Source organism: Alligator mississippiensis, chromosome 1 (assembly GCF_030867095.1).
Source record: "Alligator mississippiensis isolate rAllMis1 chromosome 1, rAllMis1, whole genome shotgun sequence".
Lineage (NCBI taxonomy): Eukaryota > Metazoa > Chordata > Crocodylia > Alligatoridae > Alligator > Alligator mississippiensis.
Window position 1 is genome coordinate 292,470,088 of NC_081824.1, and position 22,625 is coordinate 292,492,712.

The 22,625-nt window shown below is 41.5% G+C and overlaps 1 protein-coding gene across 2 annotated transcripts in view; it reads left to right on the plus strand.

Annotated features, from left to right (window-relative positions):
• Positions 1-22,625, plus strand: part of ITSN1 (intersectin 1) — a 186,540-nt gene that overhangs the window by 116,222 nt on the left and 47,693 nt on the right. For both annotated transcript variants that reach the window (XM_006259443.4, XM_014599130.3), the window contains exons 18-23: positions 2,602-2,831; positions 6,157-6,278; positions 15,305-15,552; positions 17,819-17,978; positions 19,271-19,476; positions 21,117-21,199. In XM_006259443.4, coding sequence (XP_006259505.1) covers positions 2,602-2,831; positions 6,157-6,278; positions 15,305-15,552; positions 17,819-17,978; positions 19,271-19,476; positions 21,117-21,199 — 1,049 coding nt within the window. The remainder of the gene's footprint in view (positions 1-2,601; positions 2,832-6,156; positions 6,279-15,304; positions 15,553-17,818; positions 17,979-19,270; positions 19,477-21,116; positions 21,200-22,625) is intronic.

The window sequence follows — 22,625 nt, forward strand, 5'->3', positions numbered from 1 at the left end:
AAAAGTGTGCAGCTGCTGTTATGTTACATCTGCACAGTCCTGTAGTGATACAGGTAAACTAAACAAACCACCTTAACTTTGATTCTGAATGAAGCAGGGTTAAAGTTGGAACATTTTTTCTGCACTTGTGTCTCACTGCAGAATCATGCATATGTAGCAGTTGCATTATAATTGCTTGGATTGGTTTCTGATATGATTGTTATGCCCACCTTTACCCTCTGGCATTGTGGTTTATGTGTAATGCAGAGAGGGGCACAATCTGTTTTGTCCTCTTTCTCTGCCCCATGGAATTCATCCAATTCTTGTGTCCTTTTTGTGCTGGGTCAAACTCTAACAAACTACCTTGCGTGGGTGATTGCAGGGAGGTATTTCCTATTGCTAGAAGTAGTGGACTGTTTTGATTTACACGCTCATCAAAGGGACAAATCTTGCAGCTTTTGTTTGAAGTGGTTATTCTCTGCTGCTTACATTAACGTCAGTTGCATAACAGTTAACTTTAAGATTGGATAGACTTAATCACGGAATTAAAAACTCCCAGCACCCCAGCAAAACCCTCTGTGAACAAACTCAGCATGTATAACATCATTAAATGATGCTTCATGCTGTCAAAAGATGGCTTTCCCTGTTTATGTAGTGCAGTCTTAATAATACTGTAACAAAACTGCTGAATAATTGATTCTCAGTCTACATGCCTTTGCAAGGGAGCATACAGCTGAGGACAGATACAAATTAATATTTGAAGCAAATGGCTGACAGGGCTGCGGCTTTATTAAATAAAGTTAAATGACATAAACCTGGCAGCAGAAAGATCTGGCAGAATTTCAAAGAAGAGGAAACAGTATTGTTTTAACCATTCTAGGTCTTCACCCTTACTCATACCAATATTTTGAAAGTGGTACCAATTTTCACAATCCCCATGAAGCCTGGTGCTGTTACTGTTGAGGCCTATGGTATGCCTACAGCCTAGGTGTCACAGTGCGGGTTCAAATTCTGTACAGAAAGTTTTAACATGCTTGTTGACTCATCTCACCTTAGCACCTGCTGAGTGGTTCTGCTGACTAGGCATCAACCTAGTATCTGACCAGCAACTTTTGCCTGTTAGCAAGTATAACCCCATGTGCACATGCTCTGGTCCTTTTAATTGAGCAAGACACATACCGTACAGTAGGTCAAGTTCATAACTGCCACATGCAGGCCCATATTTCTTTCCTTTAAAAAAATAAAATAAAAAGTATAACATGGGAATAGGTCAGAGGAGCAAAATGGTAAAGGTTGTAACATCTGTTATGTTCTTGCAAGATTCCCTTTATCCACTGATCCTGGGGCAAACAGTGTTTTTGGCAGAGCATCACCTCCTCTTCCCCCCCCCCCCCCCCCTTGCATCCACTGAGGTAAGGATGGACAAGTAGCATTTTACATCTGGACTGTGAAAATTTTGTGCCAGTTAGGCAAGACTGCTCTATATGGGGCAGTTGTCAGAGCAGGAATGTAGTAGCTTCCATCTGCTGTCTGTAGCACTGGCCAATTTGTTGCTCAGTAGGGTGGCACTGGTATTGGATATTTGCTCGTGAGAGGCGGCTGCCTGGTTCTCTTGCTTGGCCCCTTTATTGTGAAGCCACTTAAACACAGTATTTTATGTAGATGGGATGAGGATTGTAATGTGCTTCTGATTATAAGTGACGGAAAATCTGGGGTAGAATTCAATACTGAAAATATCTGGTTGTAGCTGTAGCTCTTATCTGTAACAGAGTAAATAAAAAGCATTTGTAGGCAAGTGAAAGTGATAACCATAGAACTGACTCAAATCATTATGAATGTGCTGTTGCTTGGTCCTGGGTAGGAAAGGGATTTTCGAGAAGCAGTTTTCGCAGGACACTAAAGTTCCTAACTATAGGCTCCTAGATGTATGGGTTTTGTGGATTTTTCCCTGCATTCCTTTGCTCTTAGAATTACTTTTTTGTAGGTTACATTTACATTGCTGTGCAACACTATAGGAATAAATACAGTATTTTTGAATCTGCAAGTGCAGGGTCTGAAAGACTGGGATCTGCAGAAATTGGAGAAAGCCAGATTTTTGATTCTCCTAATAATACCAGCTTAATACTAACTGTAAATGCAGATGTCTATGTAAATCTGTTTTGTCATAAAAAATGAGAGGCTAAGTAGGTTTGTCTCTGCTTTAACTTTGCTGTATGGAAAATGAAAGATCATGGCTCAGGTTGAGAGTAAAATCTTACAGTTCCCCAAGAACTCTATGGCTATGTTTATATGCCCTTAGAATCCTTAGCATTGTGTAAGCAATACGTTTGGATCCCACTGAGGTCAGTCTCTCCTGTAAAATACAATAGTATTGCCTTTTTTTGGTGAGAGTCACTGCCAAGTTAGTTTCTGCTACTGATCTCTACCAACAAGTCTGCCTTATTCTTTAGGATTCTTTCCAGCACTTGGGTGGTATCACGGCTCTATTAATAGCTCTATTAATACTAATAGAAACATAGAAGCGCATAGAGAAACTATAGCTGTACAATTAATGATCAAATCACAGGGACAGTTAAATATTAAGCTTATTTCACTTTGCTTTAAAATTATCTTAATTAACAGACGAATCCAGGAACGGGATAAACAGTGGCTTGATCGAGTTCAACAGGAGGAGGAACACCAGCGGCAAAAAAAACTTCAGGAAGATGAAAAGCTAAAAAGGGAAGAAATAACCAAGAAGAAAGAAAGTGAGGAGAAGGGCAAGCAGGACATGCAAGAAAAGCTAAATAAGCTTTTCCAACAACATCAAGAGCCAGCCAAGCCAGCAGTCCAGGCTCCTTGGTCAAGTGCAGGTATGGAAAAGCAAATAAATCCTATTGCATGTAGTTGATTAAACAACCTCCTGTCTTGTTTTCCCAAGTAACATGTCTTTATACCATATATCCAAATCAGATCGCTAATCTTGTTGTAATGAATGCGATTCAAGATGCAAGTGCCAAACTCTGCATGATAGAGCTTTCACTCTACCTACAGGTGTTGAACTTAGTAGAAATCATTTAGGGAGAACAGAAGTGACCTGACAAGAACCACAATGTAGATTGGAAAAGTGAATTTAGCAGTAGGGTGGGATTTGTGTCAAACAGAATATTATTTTAAAATATGAGTTAATATTTAAATCAAAGCTGGGCTTTGGAAGTGCTGGGAGAAAGTTTTATATGTTCATAAGGCTCATAGGAGGTTAGGGCTGGAAGGGACCTCACAAGGTCATCTAGTCCAACCTCCTGCTCAAGGCAGGATCATCCCTGACTTAAACCATCCCAGCCAATTCTCTGTCCACCCTGATCTCTTAAAAATTTCTAGGGAGAGAGCTTCTACAACTTCTCTTGATAGCCTCTTCCAATGCTTGATCACCTTCATAGTCAGAAAGTGCCTCCTAATTTCTAATCTACATTTCCTTTACTGCAGCTTAAGGCCATTGCTCCTAGTCCTATGGTCATAGAAAAAAGCTGCTTTCCATCCTCCCTATAATCACCCTTAAGTTACTTGAAGACACTTAACAAATAACCCCTTCAGTGTTCTCTTCTCCCAACTAAGTATCTGTAGTTCTTTCTGCCATTCCTCTTAAGTCATGTTTCTCAGGCCCCTTATTTATGTTGCTCTACATTTGACTCTTTAATCTATCACATCCTCCTTGAAGTGCGGTGCTCAAAACTGGATGCGGTATTCCAGGTGAGGCCTCACCAGTGCCAAATAGAGAAGAAGAAGCACTTCTCTTGATTTGCAAGTGACACTCCTTTTGATAAACCCAGTATGCTTTTGACTTTTTTGCAACAAGAGCACACTGTTGCTTACTGTGACTGGGGTCACCTCGGCCCAGGCCTGCCATGCACCCGCCCCTCTCCCCCCCTCCCCCCCCAATGCTGCTGGCATGGGGGAAAAGCCACCCCTCCCCCTCACCACTGCCGGGTTGTTCTTGCTGTAGCTGCCCATGGCCTGCGTCTGAGCTGCCCTGCGGTTCCTCTCTGTTGCTGTCACCGCTGCCTCCCGGCTGCCCCTCAGGGCAGTGGTGGCAGTGCAGAGGAGCTGCAGGGCAGCCCAGGCACAGGCTTTGGGGAGCTGCAGCAAGAACAAACCTGCAGTGGTGTGGGGAAAGGACTACTTTTCCCCTGCACTGAGCAGCAGCTTCTGCCCAGCTGCTGCCACTACTCAGTGTGGGTGGGTGGTGCGGAGCAGGCGCATGATGCACTGGGGTCAGGGCTGTGCCCATGGCTTCCTGCCAGTACTAAGGAGCTGGGGCCAGTGGTGGCAGCAGCCAGAAACAGCCACCGCTATCTGGGCTGGTTAGAAAGGCAGTTCAGCTGTGGAGCCACCCCAACCCCACTGGATGCCCAGGGGGCAGTGGGACACATCATGGGCTGGACGGCGTTTGTGCCAGGCAGGACCAAGGGACCTGCTGTGGGCCGGACAGAGACCCTCTGCAGCCTAGATCCGGCTTGTGGGCTGTATTTTGCTTACCCTGCCCTAGGGTGTATCCACTCTGGCCCTGCTGACTTGAAGGCATCTAGCTTCTTTAAGTAATCCCTAACCTATTCTGTCATTACTTGAGGCTCTTCTACTCTTTCCTATCTTTCCTGCCAGCTGTATTCATCATTTGGTTGCTGATCCTGTTTGTGAAGACTGAAGTAAAAAGGCATTAAATACTTCAGCTTTCTCTACATCAGTCATAACTAGATTGTCTTCTGCAATCTGTGAGGGACAGTTTCTCTGGTCTTCCTTTTACTCTTGATGTACTTATAGACTCCCTTTCTATTTCCTTTTATATCCCTTGCCAATTTCATCTCAAATTATGCCTTGGCCTTGCTAATTTTTTCCCTGCATACCCATGTGATACTCTTTGCAGCAACCAAGAGCCAACTACAAAACTATCAGTACTAGCACATTGGGAGTGCAGTGTTTGGTTACACATTTGGGTAGAAGGTGGGGTAGGAGTTATATGTCCCTAAACTCTTTTATGTCCTCTCCAGTCTAGAAGTGATTTAAACTATAGCATTACAGGTCAGTCACATCATATGTGCATTTAACTTGCGTGAATTCAACTATACGTGGGGTGGGAAGGGGGTGGGGCTTGAGTCTGCACGTGGTGCTGCCACTTACCTGGAGGTCCGGCCACCACCACTTTGCCAGCCGTGACTGCCTCTGCCTCCAAAACCTCCCGCTGCCACCATGGAGCGGTGCCCGGAGCTGTGTGGCCAGCAGGCAGCAGCAGCAGCGTGATGGTGGCTGGGCGGCACGCAGCCATCCCCACCACCACCCCGCGCTGTGCTGCTGCTGCCGGCCGCACATTTCTAAGCAAGGCTCTGTGGCGGCAGTGGAAGGTTTTGGAGGCACTAGTCAAATCGCTGGCACGGTAATCGCAATTTGACTATACGCGATTTTTGCCTTACGCACTGACTTCAGAATGTAACCCCTGCGTAAGATGCGACTGACCTGTATATGCATTTAACAATGTGCAGAAAAGCAGAGGACATTTTTTGTGGTAGGGGAATGTGTGGGGTAGGGGAGTTGGTTTAATGTCTTGTCTTTCTGTTTCTTTTCCTTTACACTCTTCTCTCCCTTACCACGAGATTTCTCACATATGTGTGATTGATATATATTTTCTTATAACAACACCTATGTCACCTCTTATCTTACCTAACCTAATGCATATTTATTAGGTCACCTTATAGCATCTTATAGTTTGCAGCAGTATAAGTGGGTCACAAAGAAAGCTGTTTTGTAAAAGTATTTGACGAACTACACAGCCAAGATTAATATGTGAACAGTGACCACTGAGTCTGGAACTTACTAATCAATTAACCCACTGTGTGCTTAATTAAAAATAAGACTTTGTGACAGGGTCTTTAATGATACAGCTATTTTCTGTAAAAACAGATGTAGCCTTATGAAAACTGAAAGCATGTTAATATTTTAAGTAGCTAGAAAAAATAAGAAAGGAAGTTTATTAATTGCTTATTTCTCCTTCTGTAAAATGAGGATAGTGTTTGCTCTACCTCTCAGGAGCATAGTGGAGATTGATTTGTTAACACTTTCCCTCTTGTTTGTTTACCTCAAATTTCTTTGGTGTTCAGCAAACATGATACTTTTCATTTTAATACTTTTTTTTCACTCTGTATGTAGAAAAAGCTCCACTAACCATTTCTGCTCAGGAGGATGTAAAAATAGTATATTATCGAGCATTGTATCCTTTTGAATCCAGAAGCCATGATGAAATCTCTATTCAGCCTGGTGACATTGTCATGGTAAGAAGGAAGTATGACTCTTGGGGGAAAATATATATAGATTTTTTACATATCTACTTAGCCTTTTATACCAATGTAATTGCATTTTAATTTTGAAATTATGTATACAGGAGCTTTTGCAAGTTGTAAAGATTTGTTGTTATTCCATATTCCCTCTGTGAGAAAAATGGTCAACTTCCATCAAGTTCACTGTAACATAGAGTACTGTAGCTTATAACTGAAGAAACCATCAATTTTAGTGTACAAACTGTTGCGTATCAATCTTAGTATGCCATCTGTTAATCAGCTTGGCTGTGAAGTCTTAAGTGTTTGTAGACAGGTTTCCCAATTCCTCAGTGAGACGCTTGTTCTCAAAACAAAGAAGTTCCATAATTAATATTGTCAGTTTTGAGAATGGAGTCTATATGTTGAAATCAGAACATTTTACTAAATCTAGTTGGAATTCTAAGTTGATCTAAAACTGATCCTGGAGCTGCGTGAACTACTTTAATCTCCATATTAAAAATCAGCTATATATGTGCACACGCGTGCACACACGCTATTGTTTGTTGGCATAATGTTCCAACATAGCTTTTTTGATTCAGACTCATTTGTAGAATAACTTTCCTTTTCCAGTATTATTCCTTATGTTTTACTTTAAAATGGCTGATATGGTTCTTGCTGAACCACTTCAGCAGCAAACTTAGAAGCAAAGATAAAATAAGGAAAATGTTAGTCTGAAAAATTAAAATTATGAGAGACTGAAAATTTGGTTGGAGAAATATTAGAATGTATCTTTTTTAGTGGCAGTGCCTAGTGGTACCAGTCACTGAACCTGCTTAAAATGTTCAGTTAGCTTTATATAATAAATTTATAGATGTTTGGGTTGGAAGGGACCTTAGCAGATCATCAAGTCTGAGCCCCTGTCCTGGGCAGAAAAGAGCACTGGAATACTTAAGATGTGTCCAAGCCTGTTACTACAGTTATTAGATAATTAAGAAATTCATAACTCTAATGCATTCATAACATCCTAGTGTCATTTTTCACTTCAAAATATTCTCAGTGAAAATCTAGCTTGGTTGGTAAAAAGCATTTCACTGTTAGCTTCCCAGTTATATTAAGAACTATTGCATCCTAGCAAACTATTTAGGTTTTGGAAAAAAAAACAACTCTGTAATATAGTAACATTTCTTAATAACTATCTAAAATGTATAAAAAAGCCTATTTCTCCTCTTTGGTTTATTCAACAATGTCACAATACATTGTGAATGACCTCAAAATCCACTGTCAATATGAGAAAATGCAAATGATTAAAAAAAAGACCCAAACCAATTTGGAGTGCAGTGTTTTAATAATTTTTTTTTAACCTAAAGATGTGAGGTTGGCAAGTCACCTGTCAGATGTGGTATATGGGGCTCCCTAGGTTATTGAGGAACTCTTCAATCATTTCTTTCCCAGGGAATAAAGTATCTTCTAGAAGTACAAGCATACTATGAGCTTTGCTTGAGGAAACCTAGGCACCAGTTAACTAAATGATTTGGGAGACAAACTGGAACTGAGGAAAATCAGCATTTTGGAAAAATAAGAATTTGATTTTAGGGGGCACTTCTGGATTTCAAATAATGGTTTGGACTGCCTGAATTCCCCTTTTCAATGACTTTAGACTTCACTTCTAGTTCATGATATACCAAGGAGAAACTGTACTCTGGCCCTTGCTTTTTAAAATTTTAAATAAAACTTTGACAATAATTAAACCTAAAAACTGATTCCAGTGGGATTTCTCTCCTACTCTGTAGTAATTGCTTAAATGAACTAAGCTTCGAAACACTAATACAAGTAAGTGACTTTTGTGAAATGTGTTATAATTCTGCCTTACTTTACATCATTGCTTTCCTGATGGAGGTTAAAAGGGAATGGGTAAGTGTGCTTGTATGACTGTTAGGAAGTCTACACAATCTATTCATGCATTTTTTTAAGTATAATTTTGTTACATGTTTAGTTTACATGTGTGTTTAATTATCTAAAGTTAAATTATCAGATATACCAAACTCCCATTTCCCAGGGTAGCTGTCACTTAAGAGCTGAAGTTACTTTAGACAGTGGGATTTGGACTCCTCCATCATGTAGGCATTCTTAAAAATGTGTGTCCCTTTCTGTGCTGCTTAAGAGTTATATGTCAGTCTTGTTTTTGGAGAGCAGTGGTTTGCAAGCTTACATTCTAAGATGTATATAGGATCACATATGTGTGTGTCCAGTAACACAACCTAAATTCTGTAGTGAAATTTGAAGCTTATAATAGTTCTAAACCAGCCAGGGTGGTATAGAATAAGTCATCCATGTTCCTTTGACTATATGTAACAGGTTTTTTAAAAGCTAAACTTTTCTTCTAAAATGGCCTGCATCTTAAATTTGAATAAAAAAATTGTATGCACTGTAGATATATACCCTTGTTTTGTTTTCTTAATTTCAAAGTCAGACTTTCAGTGTGTTTTATGTTCAAGAATACCAAATATGCAAAGGCATATGCTAACTTAGAACAACTGTCAGTGATCATTTTTAACATTGTCTATGACTTGGCTTGTCCATGCTTCCTGGCAAGTCTACATTGGAGCAGCATCCAACAACAACTCCAATGCTGCCTATGCTGTAACTGTTATGTTGAAAGGTACAGGTCAGGCTGATAGTGTAGACAGGAGATATATTGTTTTTCACCATGTTCCCGCGACTTGTCCAATCCTTGGGCATAAATAGGACTGTAGTGTGGTGTGGAGACGTGGTTAAAACATGATTGGACTGAATATTGCTTTAGCTGTTCCATAGTTTGCAGGTAGTTTATAACAAAAGTGAAATACAAGTTTAAACCCTGTAGGGAGTGTTGGTAGGGGGCTTTAATTTTTAGGGTATAAACAGATCACTAAAAATTCAGATAGACTTTCTACATGCAGTCCTTCTACACCAGTGTCTGTCTGCTCTGTATAAAAGTAGATGTATTCTTTATGCTTTGCTCTGAAAGTCTTGGATACACGCTGATTATCTGCAATACTGTGATGCTATGTTATGAACGTGTAGTGGCCTACAGAATCTGTGTGGCATGATGGGAAAAGTTAAAGTTTTTTGAAGTACATTATTTCTATCTCTGTTATTTCTGTTGTTTAGCTATTTAGTTTTTACTATAATGTAGAAGCTTTGCAAGTTTCTTAAACTTTCCACGCAATTAGGCTGAGACTACTATATATATGTATCAGTACTGCTTAAGCAGTACTGAGCATAATAATAGTTGAGGTCTAGGCAGCCCCTCCTATTCCTTCTATTCTAGGCTTTCTCACAAATTCATAACCCCTAAACTGCTTTTTTGGGTAGTGATGAATCTTTCCTGTGTCTGTAAATTGGATGTTAGCGTGGCCAGGTTTGGAGGAGGGCAATTCTGTTCAAGGGGAAATATTGTTGACATAAACCAACTTCTATATCTGAATGATTTTGGAATTAATTTAACATAATTCCATGAAGCAAAGTTGGATTGTTGAATTGCCAAATTCATTGGCCTGGGTATCAGAGGAATGGAGAGACCAATTAGGAAGCTTCATTTCTGTCCCAAATCTAAAGTCATTTCATAGTGATTCATTGTAGGCTGTCATTTTTTCTGATGATGATGAAAAGAATGATTGTTCTCTGTATCATAGACCTGAAGAGCAAAACCTGATGTGCTAGGCATAGCATGTCCACACAGTTAAGAGCTTCTACCCCAAAGAGCTGACTTTCAGAGTAGTAGTAAAAGCCAATCTAGCATCAACATAAAAATAGTACCAGTTTTTGGTAAAGTAGAATTGAAAAAGAGACACCCTGTTTCAGCTGGTACAAAGGTCAGGTGAACAAAGATATAATGGTGGTATTCGCTTCCAGTTTAACAGAATACTTTGTGAGACTTTGTTTTCATACCCTGAGTATTCCCACTGCAAAGTTTTACATGAAGTAAGGTTTACAGTGAATCAAAACCTCTTCCTAAAACACTGTGTATAGATTTGTGTTTTAAATAGTGTAGGTTTATTGGGAGGGTGGAACACATGCAGAAAATGGATACTGCAAAATAGCATAGTGCTTTCCTTTGCCTCACAACTCTAAGTGTTCTTTTTAATGGCTGATATTAGTTAAGTTGGCAGTTACAGAATGATAAACTTCTTGTTCTGGAAGGGGTAAGAGATGAGGCATATTTGAATTTTAAATCCTTTCTATAATAAATTAATTTTGCAGTAAATTTCTACAATAACTGTCCTTTGGATAGATGGGAAGTGGAAAGGGGAAAATGTCATACATACAGACTTGCATGAAAAGCTAAACTGGATTGAAGAAATTAATCTTTTACATGCATGATTAGGCTGTTTTTTGAGAGAGCTTTTAATTCTGTTGATTAGTGAAACCTTAAATAAGTTATTTTAAAATCAGAGTTGTGTAAAAAGTTTTTGAAAATCTGACTGATAATCCTGTACTTGTGGTCTGTTTTTAAGATGGCATCTTTTATAGAATAAATGATCAGTCATGACTTTTTATTGCTGACCCTGTATATCAGTGATTCTAGTTACTACCTTTGCAACTTTCTGGGAGTGCTACTGATATGCAGTTTGGATTGTTCAGCCTCACAAGTCAGGTGCTGCTATTTACATGTATTCCCCTTATTTGGCAAGATTCACCCTCTACTGCTGACCTTCCATTATAATGCCTTAGTGTCTATGCTGTACTGCAGTGAAAATGTTGTTCTGCACTGCAGCAAAGCCACACTGAACTGGTCAAGCATGTGGTCCATTTATTTGTTTTCCCTGTGAATTAATAGGGACAGAGGCACAAGACAGGACCAGCAGAAAGGAGAAATAATGGACTGGTTAGCACCAAAAGAAGAGCGTGGGATACACATTTCGGTAGCAGATGGGCAAAAGAATCAGGACATGGCCTAAGGCAGAGCAGTCTAGCAGGAGTAGGGGGGAGTAGTCCAGGGACAATTGCAGCCAGAAGCTTTAGTATTACAGATTGAGTAGTTTGTATGTAATACACCATTCCCACCCTGAATAGAGAATAGTTTATTTACAGTGTCATGACAGGCATTTCTGCAAAGAAGCTCTGCTGATAGATTAACAGTTTTAGCAGAACAGAAATACATTGGTGTTATGATGGTCCCCTTAGATCCATCTGTATGAAACATTATTGCATGCTATTATCGTGTAATATTGCCACAACTTAGTAAAACCTGCTAAAATCCTCCCTTGACTAATAAATGGAAAGGATCCTAGTTCTCTTTTGCTGCACTCAAGCCAACAGTAGAGTACAATCCATGCTTTGCATTGGATTTCTGATATGCTTTAAAGCAGTATTTCTCAACCCTTGAGTCACGACCTAAAAGTGGGTCACATATAAAAGGGTCATGAACAAACTTTAAAAATGGATTCTCGTTTAAAAGAGAAAAACATAGGAAATGGTGGCTTTTCCCTTGCAGACTGGCAGAGTTGCAGCCTGCAAGGGGCTGCTTGAGGCCATCCCGCCCCACACACCCACCCCGTGCCCCACACACTGGGGGGCTAGGGCCTGAGGACAGGGGGCAGTAGGTCAGGAGTGAGGGGCACTGGGTCAGGACTGGTCATCGATATTTACAAATGGGTCTTAGTACAAAGAAGGTTGAGAACCGCTGCCCTAAAATATGGCCCTCTAGTGGTCTACTACAGGGGTTCCCAATTTTTATGTGCCCAAGAGCACATTCAAATTTAAAAGAAAAGGCAGCGGGCACCAATATGACAGCATTTTTTGTTGGAATAATGATTTTTACTGAAAATGCGCGCAGGCACCTGGTTAAACCTCGGGGGGGGGGGGGGCACCGTAGCACCTGAGGGCACTGCATTGGGAACCTCTGGTCTACTAAATAGAAGAGAATCTTGAAATCTTGAATCCTTCAAAACTGGAATTCATTGCAAATGGCATGGGACGACTAAGGATGGAGGTGGATACCTCAAAGTTGTGGCCAGTTGACCACAGCCCTGTTTAACAATGCATTCAACAAGCAACCCAGGCAGGTAACTACTGATGCCTGACCTATCCTGGCAGCAGGAAAGACAGAGGAGGATATGGGACAGCTGCCTCCAGTTCTAACTAGCTTCTCAAGCTGTCTGTGACCTGACCAGCCTACTGGAAAATGAGGTCCCTGCAAATCTATTTATACAAGATTCTGCCAGGCTGTCTATACTGGGTAGGCTTCACTGTGAGCTCAATTAAAAAAAAAATGAAACTGGGTTTCCCTACACATGCAGTCTGTGGACAAACTGCATTTTTTCACATGGAAGGTGCTTGCACTCTAACTTTAAAATCTTTCCCCACTTCACCATGTTGTGACCAGCTTCTCTTTAAAGGAAGGTCTAGGACCTGCTGCCCTTGGATGTATTTTCTGTATAGGTAGATAGTGCTGACTAAAGAATCTCACTGTCTGTGTCAAAAAAGAGAAGTGATGGATGCGTTTTGTTTATAGTGCCTGAAAAATGAAAGCTGTCAAGTAATCATCGCCTACAAATTTCAAGGGACAGAGATGGCAGGATTTAGATTAGTACAGTGGGCAGCATCTACTTTCTTCCCTGTGGAGGTGTCTGAAACTTTTTTCCCCAGCAGCTAATCTTAACATCAGTTAGGGCTAACAGGAATTGTCCAGTGATGAGAGAGCTCAGTGTTGCAGGTAACTTCAAGGGGTGACCTCCGTTCCCACAGGTCCCAGCCCTTCTGCATATGTCTTAGCTGTGGTGCTCAGAATGTCTTATTTGGAGAAATGGTTCAAGAATAGATTTTTTCCCCTATAAAAGTACAAGTGATGAAAGCATAAGACGCCATGTTGCTGTTGTTGGTATAGTTAAGTGACAACCTTTGGCATGGATCCAGCTATGAGTTTGTTTGGTTTTTTTTATAAATAATTTTTCTTAATTGATTTAAATTCAGGTAATATTAATGGTTTTATGTCATGGACACTGCCCTGATCTGGTTTTACTATGAATTATTGCATTTCAGTTTGAGGCCATTGCCTAATTAGGCTGCCTTTTTACACTCTAGGCATGTGCTGTTCTCACCTCTGTTAATCAGGTATCTACCCTCACAAGCTCTCTGGTGCTCACTTGCTCAATGCTGTTTCCAGCTTGAATTTCCTTCATTACAAAAATATCAGCTCATTGGACACAATAGAATTAGTTCCTCAGTTCTGTTGACAACATTGTTAAAACAGATTAAGATAATTGCATCCACATACATTTTTTAGCAGTGAATGAAACACTTAAATCAGTGTTTCTTGCATTTATGTTTAGATGAAACCAGCTTTAACTGCTTGGGTAAAAAAGGCATACATTTTCATGGAACAAAACCACACCTAAAACCGTTATCTGTTTACCTGCATCTGAAAAAGCTTTCTGAAGTAGGCATAGCTTATTTGGGCAGGAATGCCTATGTGCGCTTTTCATATCAACTTATGTACTGAATTTGCAATATCTTTCCATTTGCAATATCTTTCAATTCTAAGCAATAGGAAAAAAATAGAAGAGGGCTTTTATAACTTTGTCCTGCTTCTGTGACACTCTTCCCATCCTCCCTATTGTTTCTGTGGCCTGTGGAGGAGCCAGCCCATCCCCAGTCATGCACATGGAAGAAGAGCCTGACTGGTAAAAGCTCAGAAGATCTCTTCCATTTTTTTCCATAGTGCATGAAGCGTCCGGCATACAAACAGGAAAATTTTCTTCATTTGCCCATCCAGTGTTGATGACTAACTAGCAGATAACATTTGTGAGTTACTGTCCCAGGCGCGTCCTGTGTTGCCCAATACAGTTGATTTCATATCTTAGAATATTGTCTATTATTCTTGAAACAGTAAATTAAGATTGTGGACTACAATTGAAAGCTTTCAGACTGTGAATATAAAACAATAAGGGAAGGTTAACAAAAATCTGGGGTTTGTCAGATTTTGTTACAGTAGTTGAAGTGACAGAATAGTAGCAAAAACAACTTGATTTCATTATAGCTTGTGGCTCTTATCTGAGAAGAATTATAAAGGAAGATTGTAGCAGAATGAACAGTTGTCTGCAAGGAAACATGTATTTACTGCCAAAATAGTTTGCATAAATATATTAAGAAAAATAATGTTCTTTTTAGTGGCCTTACGTATGCTGATATTAAGTTGCTGTTTTTATTGTACTTTCTGAGGGTGAAAAAAGGCTGTAGGACAACCCACTAAATAACAAATTTCCTGAATGTCTTTTATATTATATTTTGAGACTTCTTGTTAAATTATAGTAGATTTCGTAGGAGTAAATGGCTTTAAGAGCCTGCTATGCTACAGTAAGTTTTTCAGGAACAATTCTCCAAGTCCATATTTCATTCATTCTTTGGGATTTAAATAGGAAGTCTTTACTTACTAGGCAGTGTTTGAAAAGGACATGAAAAAAATAATTGTAAAATTGAGGGATTGGTCCTACAATAGTCAATCCATTACAAAGAATTACTAATTCAATTAAAGTGGGGGTGTCAAACTCACCCAGGCTTACAGATTTTCCCTGCCTTCTGGATCTAGACTGGGCACTTTTTGCAGTGCAATCCTGCTCCAGCCACCATGGGGCCATTTTACAAGACTTCGGAGCCGCTGCTGCAATAGCTGTTCTGCATGGGTCTGTGGCCACTCTGAAGCTGTGCTGCTTGTGGCAGCCACTCCAATGCTCCAGGACGCAATCTGGAATGGGCTCCTTGTGCAGCACACAAGGCTGTCCAGAGCACTCTGCATGCTGCCTGTGGGTCACTCTAAGACCTGTGGGAAGCACTGGGGGCCAGGTGATATAGCTCTGGGGGTTGCATGTTTGACACCCATGAATTAAAGAAAGAGTAACATTTACTAACGTTTGCCCAAATGAATCATTTACTTCTGTAACAAAGTGCAGTTTCACAGTAATTAGAGAAACATAATCAGCTGAACAGGAGCTGGACTTTTTAAATAAACCACCCATTTTGTATGTCATGTTTGTGATCGTTGTGTCTTAACATGCCTGCAGGTAGATGAAAGCCAGACTGGAGAACCAGGGTGGCTTGGAGGTGAACTGAAGGGAAAGACTGGATGGTTCCCTGCAAACTATGCAGAGAAAATACCTGATAATGAAGTCCCAGCTTCTGTTAAACCAGTACCTGACACTACAGCTGCACCTAAAGTTTCTGTGCGTGAAACTCCCACATCTCTGGCAGCACCAGCTTCTACAGAATCTACTACAACCACCGCCAACAACTGGGCAGACTTCAGCTCAACGTATGTCTGGTGGGGGGGCAGGTAGTTGTGAGTAGCACTTGGGCTGAGATGAAGCTGGTTTTCAGGTAGTTAATTTGCATTAAGTTAAAATTCCTGATAATTTACTCATGCTTTAGGATAAGAAGCAAGCAGACAGTTAACATGGCAAATGAGTTTCTCAGGACACTACAGATAACATGTTTTAAAAGAATAAATGATTGACCGTCTCTAGTAGGAGCTGCTTCCGTAACTCCTTTCTCCTTCATTTTTAAGTAAAATATTTTACTCCTTCAGCAACAGGATACAACGTTCAGAGAAAAAGATTTTCCAAGTAAAAGACATGCTTCCACTGTACCAGTCCAACAAATAAATACAAAAGGAAGTTTATTACAAAGAAAACAGGCTCAGGGCAAAGCTGTTCTGGCCTTAGGGGAATAATGCATTTTTTAATGCCCTTGCATAAAATTAATGCAACAGAACATAAAAAAAAACACTCTGCAGCCCACGGTGCTTACTGCATACCATGATTGTACGACACTTGGTGCAGTGAGGCTTTGTGTGGGTGTGAATGTGAGGCATTGCTTCAGTGTGTAGTGTAATATTACTATGTTTACTTGATTCTAAGATGCATTTTTCCCCCATTTAACATGGGAGGGAAGCCCTTTGTCTTAGAATCCCGTACAAGGGTAGGGGGTGGCAGGCAGCTGCTGCAGCATGAGCTTCATCTTCTACTTGGGGTCAGGGCCATAGCTCCAGCTGCTTTCTGTCCCTGCCCCCACCCCACTGCCCCTGTACCCCACCATCTCCTCCTCTGTAGCTTCTTTCCCCCTTCTCCCCACTGTACACAGCTTCTGCTCCCTTGCCTGGGCATTTCCCTCCTCCTTTACTTTTGCTGCATGCTGGAAGGCTCTGTCCATGCTGCAGCCTGGGGTAGTGAGCCTGGCCCCAGCATGGTCCCTAACAGTAGCACTTAGCCTTGCACAGATGCTACAGGGGCTTGGGCCGTGTTCAGTGACCCAAGCTACAGCCTGGATGGAGCCTGCCAGCACAGAACAAGGGTAGGGGGAGGTGGGGGAAGCAGAGGCTGGGAGGATGTGTTGGGGGGGGTCTTATAAAAATACAGGGACCAAGGAAGCAGAAGGGGAAGCGACAGGAGGGGGAACAGAAGGGGAAGGGGGAACCTGAGGCTGCAGGGGGCTGACAGGGGGCAGAGGTGGCAAAGAGCAAGCATAAAGAAGGAGCAAGCTGCTTGACCTTCCCCACACCACCTGCTGCCCCCCACTGCCTGCCCCCTGCAGCAGTGCAGGGGCTGAATTAAAGATGGGTCTCCGATAAGTAGATTCTATACATAGAAAATTATAACAAATTTATAAATTTTCCATGTATAGAATCAAATTATTGGCTGGTCATCTTATATTCAGGGTCATCTTAAATTCCAGTAAATATTGTAAATGAATGGCACAAAAGCCAGGAACAAGAATTTCATTTAAATGTAGATGTTTTCTGTACACTCTCAGGATGATTTGTTGCTTTTAACTTAATGTGTGTGTTGAGGGTAGGGTGACACTGGATTTCCTTTACTTTGGTTGAGTATTGTAAATATTCCTTTTTCTAAAGCACTGATAGTGAATGGGAACTTATATCTATGGGCTGGTTGATTATTTAAGATGATCCCATACATAGATTTAGCTTATCATAGAAGACTAAATAAAACCCATACAAGTTAGAACCAGTTTCTGATCTAAAATGTACCCAAGCACACTGAATCTTAGAACTCTTCCACCATTAAATCTGTTCTTTATATGACAGGCCCAACAGAGATCAGTTTTGTTTGCTTTTAGGCCCAATCCAGTGGTTTTCAGCCTGTGGTCTGCAGACCTGTGGGGGTCTGCAGACTGTCTAAGGATGCCGCAAAAGATGACTATGATAAATGAAAAGTATGTGAATACCCACACTTACAGTTCAGAGGGGTCCATACCTTCATTGGAAATTTTATAGGAGTCTGCAAATGAAAAAAGGTTGAAAACCACTGGCCTAGTCTAGAATGCAAAGTTTTTACCAGCAAAACTAGTCTATAATATATTCATATTCAACTGGCACAGCCTGGCATATGTTCATTTTCAACTGTATTACTAATGACACAGTCTGCTGGTGTAGTTATACCAGTTCCCTAAACAATAGAAGTCCAGCATCAATATTTTTTCTACCAGCACAGTGCTTGTTTGGATGCAGAAGTGGATGTACTGGTAGAAATGAAAAATTAATAACATTGGTTTCTTATTTTCAGGTGGCCAACTAGCACTAGTGAGAAGCCAGAAACTGATAACTGGGATGCTTGGGCAACCCAGCCATCTTTAACTGTTCCAAGTGCAGGACAGCTGCGGCAAAGATCAGCCTTCACTCCAGCCACTGTAACTGGATCATCTCCTTCTCCTGTCCTGGGTCAAGTAAGTGGCTATAATTGTTCAAGAATAATGCTTGATGTAGCATTTTAACTTTTTCAAACAAAGTACAAACATGAAGCTGTCTTTGCAGTATTCCTTTAATATGGGAAAATTATTTCAAGATGGAAAGAGGATCCAAAGTCTTACAGGAAAGGAGTGGCAAAATGCAGTTAGAAATTCCTGGAACTTCAATCCAAACCCTGCAAGCAGTCATTTAGACCCCAGTACCATCTTTTTCTTGCATACAACACACCCCAGAATATAATACACACCTTGTTTTTGAAAGGCAGGATGAAGGAAAAAAGATCTTTCCTTGTAACTGGGTTCATCTACCTGAGACACTAACTGTGCAGTAGCCTAATAATGCTTCATAGTAGCGTGCTGGGCAAAAACTGTACTAACAAGCTGCTGTACAGGAAGCGTCACTAAAAACCTGTGCACTGGTGCTACTGTGCGGTAGCACAAGTTGTTGTGCATCGATTCAATACTTGGTTAACCAAGTACTAAATTTAATGCTCAGTAACTATGGTGCATTATTGAACATGTAGATGTGCCCACTGAGTAGCAAGAGATAGGGAGTAGAACTTGCTCACTTTTCTGTTTCCTGTGAGTCATGCACTGATTTTAGTTTAACTTTTGCTTTTATGATAGGAACTGTTCTTACTATATTTCTTCCATATAACATGCACTGAAATTTCCAGGAGTTGGGTTTGTTTTGGTTTTTTTGGCCTGGGGGGGTGGGGTGGGGGGGGAGTGTGTGTTGTATGCAAGGTAAGAAGGTAATCCTGGTAGTCCTAATCCATTTCCTTAACGTTCTGAAATACGTTAGGTACCATAGCTGCATAAAGCAACTAGAATGCAGAAGAGCATAATGAATACATTCCAGCAAACATATATCCTTCACATACTCTTTGCTGCGAGGCTGCCTGGAAGCCATTTGTCAGGAAGGCTTGTCTCTTTATTTATAGAGGTTTATGACAGAAGTATAGAAAATGAGATAAAATATTTTGTTGAAAACTACTATTCTTACAAAGTGTTTATAGCCTGTTCCCCTTAATAAGAATGGACATAAAAACTGGTAATTAGTATTAACATATTCAGCTCAGTGTACAATGCATGTATTTTTAACTGGTCTATTTGGTTTATTCAATTGGGAGAAAAAACATTTTAATAGAGACTAAATGCACCTATATGTGTTGCTGCATTCATTTTTGGATACAGAATATCTTTTTTTTTTAAGCAGCCTTCTTGCAAAAGGCACTGCCTAATTTAATGTTCTCCTCTCATCACTCTAGGGTGAAAAAGTAGAAGGGCTTCAAGCACAGGCTTTGTATCCTTGGAGAGCCAAGAAGGACAACCACCTTAATTTTAACAAAAATGATATCATAACAGTTCTGGAGCAGCAAGATATGTGGTGGTTTGGAGAGGTCCAAGGTCAAAAAGGATGGTTTCCTAAATCATATGTGAAGCTTATTTCAGGCCCAATAAGGAAGTCAACAAGGTATTTCAGTTTGGCTTTGTTAAAATTCACAAAAACTTTGTTTAAACATTAAAGTGTTAAGATACATATATTTGTAGGCTACACTTTAAAGTGTAAAGCTGATTTTGTTAAAATTAATTTTAGTTTTCTTGGCTTGTTTTTTTAAGTGCCAGCCTGAGATATGAAGTGTGAACTTAGCTTACAGTTCTGTTGATGTAGAAACGAGGATAGGATACAACTAATTTTCTTTTGCCTGTTTTGAGTAACAAAATTAGCAAAATCGTATTTAAGCAAAAGCATTAAATAAATACTAGGGGGCAGAGCCATTGGCTAACATAGTGCCACTTTTTATATAGTCACTTCAGGGGAAAAAAGGTATTAAAAGAGGCACTATTTGTTTTATGTAGACCAAATACAGAACCAAGCTTGAGAATTCTCCATACAACTGAAAAATGATTGTTATCATCAAAGATAAACTGCAACCAATTCTGTACTATCTACTGTAGAGGAGATTCAAACTTTAGTTTTAGAGCACACTGCTTAGAAACTGAAAAAAAACATTGTGAAAGGCTGGCATTGTTTCAGACAGATTGTATTCTAACAGAGTATGTAACAGAAAAGCAAAATTCACATTGGCAGTGAAAACTAGAAAGTAGAGGTGCACCAGTGCATCGGTCTGATATTGGATTGGCACTGATATAAAGAAAATTGACTATATCAGAAATTGGCCTGATGTGGCTGATAATTTGGCCGATAAATGCCCATGTGGGTGTGGGACAGAGCCACGGCTCATCTGGAGGTATGTTGGGGGGAGGTTCCCACCACTGCACACCACTCCTCTGGCTGCTCCCTCTGCTTGTCTGAGAGGGCACGGGGGGGTGGGGGTGGCATGTGCGTCCAGATTTTCATGTGCCGGTTGGGTTGCAGCTGTGGGCTGGGGCCGTGCTGTGCTGCTGTCAGGGCAGGTGGCAGTGCTAGGAGGGAGCTATGGGGGTGCTATTGCGAAATTTGGAGTGGTTGGAGCCCCCCCATAGCCCCCTTCCCAGCACCGCTGTCGCCCATCCCAGGTGCAGCACTGCAGGCTGCCTGGCCCATCCAGCTCAGATCTGAGGGCACATACCTCCCCCCCCAGTGCCCTCCCAGACGAGCAGCGGGAGCTGCCATTCCCCCCAGATGAGCCGTGACTCCATCCCGCGCGTGCCCTGCCCCAGCTGCACAGCGCCTACCTCAGCCCCACTCCCTCCCTCACCGTGCGGGTGTTGATCTGCACCCTCACACCCCTTCCCTCTCCCTTCCCCTCCCCTTTTACCACGACATACTTATCAGATGCACGCAGCTGTATCAGAAATCGGATTAGTATCAGGTGATCTGCTTCCTTAAAAATCGGCTATCGGTATTGGCCCCCAAAATCTCTATCGGTGCACCCCTACTGGAAATACATGTAGATTTTTCTGTTGGGAGGAGAGGGGATGAGAGCATGTTTGCATTTGTGTATATCATTCAGACTATTGTTATGCTGAAGTATTAAATAAAGATTTCGTCATCTTTCTTTGTCAAATTGATACTTGGTAGCTTAAAATGCATTGCAGGGTATATGTATTAAGATAGTTTATATTTTATTAAATTTAGAGATGTTAATGCTTTAATTTTTCTCTCTGAAGCATGGATTCTGGTTCCTCAGAAAGTCCTGCTAGCTTAAAAAGAGTAGCATCACCAGCAGCAAAATCTACTATGTCAGGTGAAGGTAAGAATTAAAATTGATTGGTAGTAGTGTTGTTAATTTTAAAAAAATGTTTAATAGACCCAGTGGGAGTTGGTGGTACTACATGCCTTGCAAAATCAGCTCCACTAATATTTAGAATATAGATTTGAACTTACCCCCAAAATTATGATAACCTCCAGGAGGGTGACTATGAATATGTCCTGCATATAATGTTACTAATATATATAAAGTAATTTCAAATTATTTATAATAGCATTAATATTTGTCATGCCATTTATAAGCATTTTGGAAATAACCCCCAATTTTGGTATGTTACTGGGCTTGGGATGGGCACACCATCTGAAGATTTGTGAAAGATGTATATTCTTTTTAAATGAATATGAAGGCTTTAGGATAATCAAGGCTATTAATTTAATTCATTGCTTAGCTTCAAAAAGCAGTGTCCCCTTTCAGAATGTTTCTTTGAATACGTTTAATCATTCAGTTTCTGTGAGAGCACTGTTCCCTATTTGAATATTGGGTAGATCAGGGGTGGCCAAAATGCAGCCTGCAGACCAGATCCAGCCTACCAAGAGATTTTCTCCAGTCCCTAGTGGGTCCCTCAGCCCCACCAGTGCAGTGGGTAGCCTGGGGTATGTGATGTGCAGCTACTTCTGCAGCCCCCAGGCGCACAGTGGGGCTAGGGCAGTGCAGCAGCTAGACTTGCTTCCCAGCAGTGGCGGTTCCTTCCAGCTGCTACTGCTAGTCTGCACCATGGCTGGACTTGGCCGTGCTGCCTAGGCACTGCAGCCTGTCTGCCCCACACCCATCATTGAGAGTGCTGGATTGATTGGTTGGGCAGGGTCTCCATGGAGTCTGACCTGGGCCTCGGGCGGGCAGGGTGCATGGCTGGACGGATGGTGTGGGGCTGTGACCAGGATCTCAGGGCAGGATTGGGGGTGGTGACAGTGTGAGTCTGGTGCCCAGTGCAGAACCACGATTTGCTCTCTGCGTGTCCCAGTGACGGATGCTGGTTCCGTGGGAAAAGGCATACAGGGAGCCCAGCACTGTCATGGCCCTTCAATCCAGATTCTAGGCCCCACCTACCTGTCCCACTCCTGGACCCTGCTCTCTGTCCACTCACAGCCCATCCCATCTGCCTGGCCAAGCACACCCTGCCCACACAAGTCCCAGGCTGATCTCCATGGAGACCCTGAGATTTCTGAGTGATGACTCAGGCAGGGGCCCGGGGCAGAGGTGTGATCTGCTCCCCACACTCCCTGCCTGTGGAACCAGCACCCATCACATGGGCATGCGAGGATTGGATTGTGGCTCTGTGCTGTCACTGCCCAGTATTATCGATCCTGGCCCCAGCCCTGCCCACCTATGCTGCTCCCAGATGCTGCTACCCGCCTGCCAGTGGTCCTGTCCCATCCACCTGGCCAAGTGCAGGGCAGAGCCATTTAGG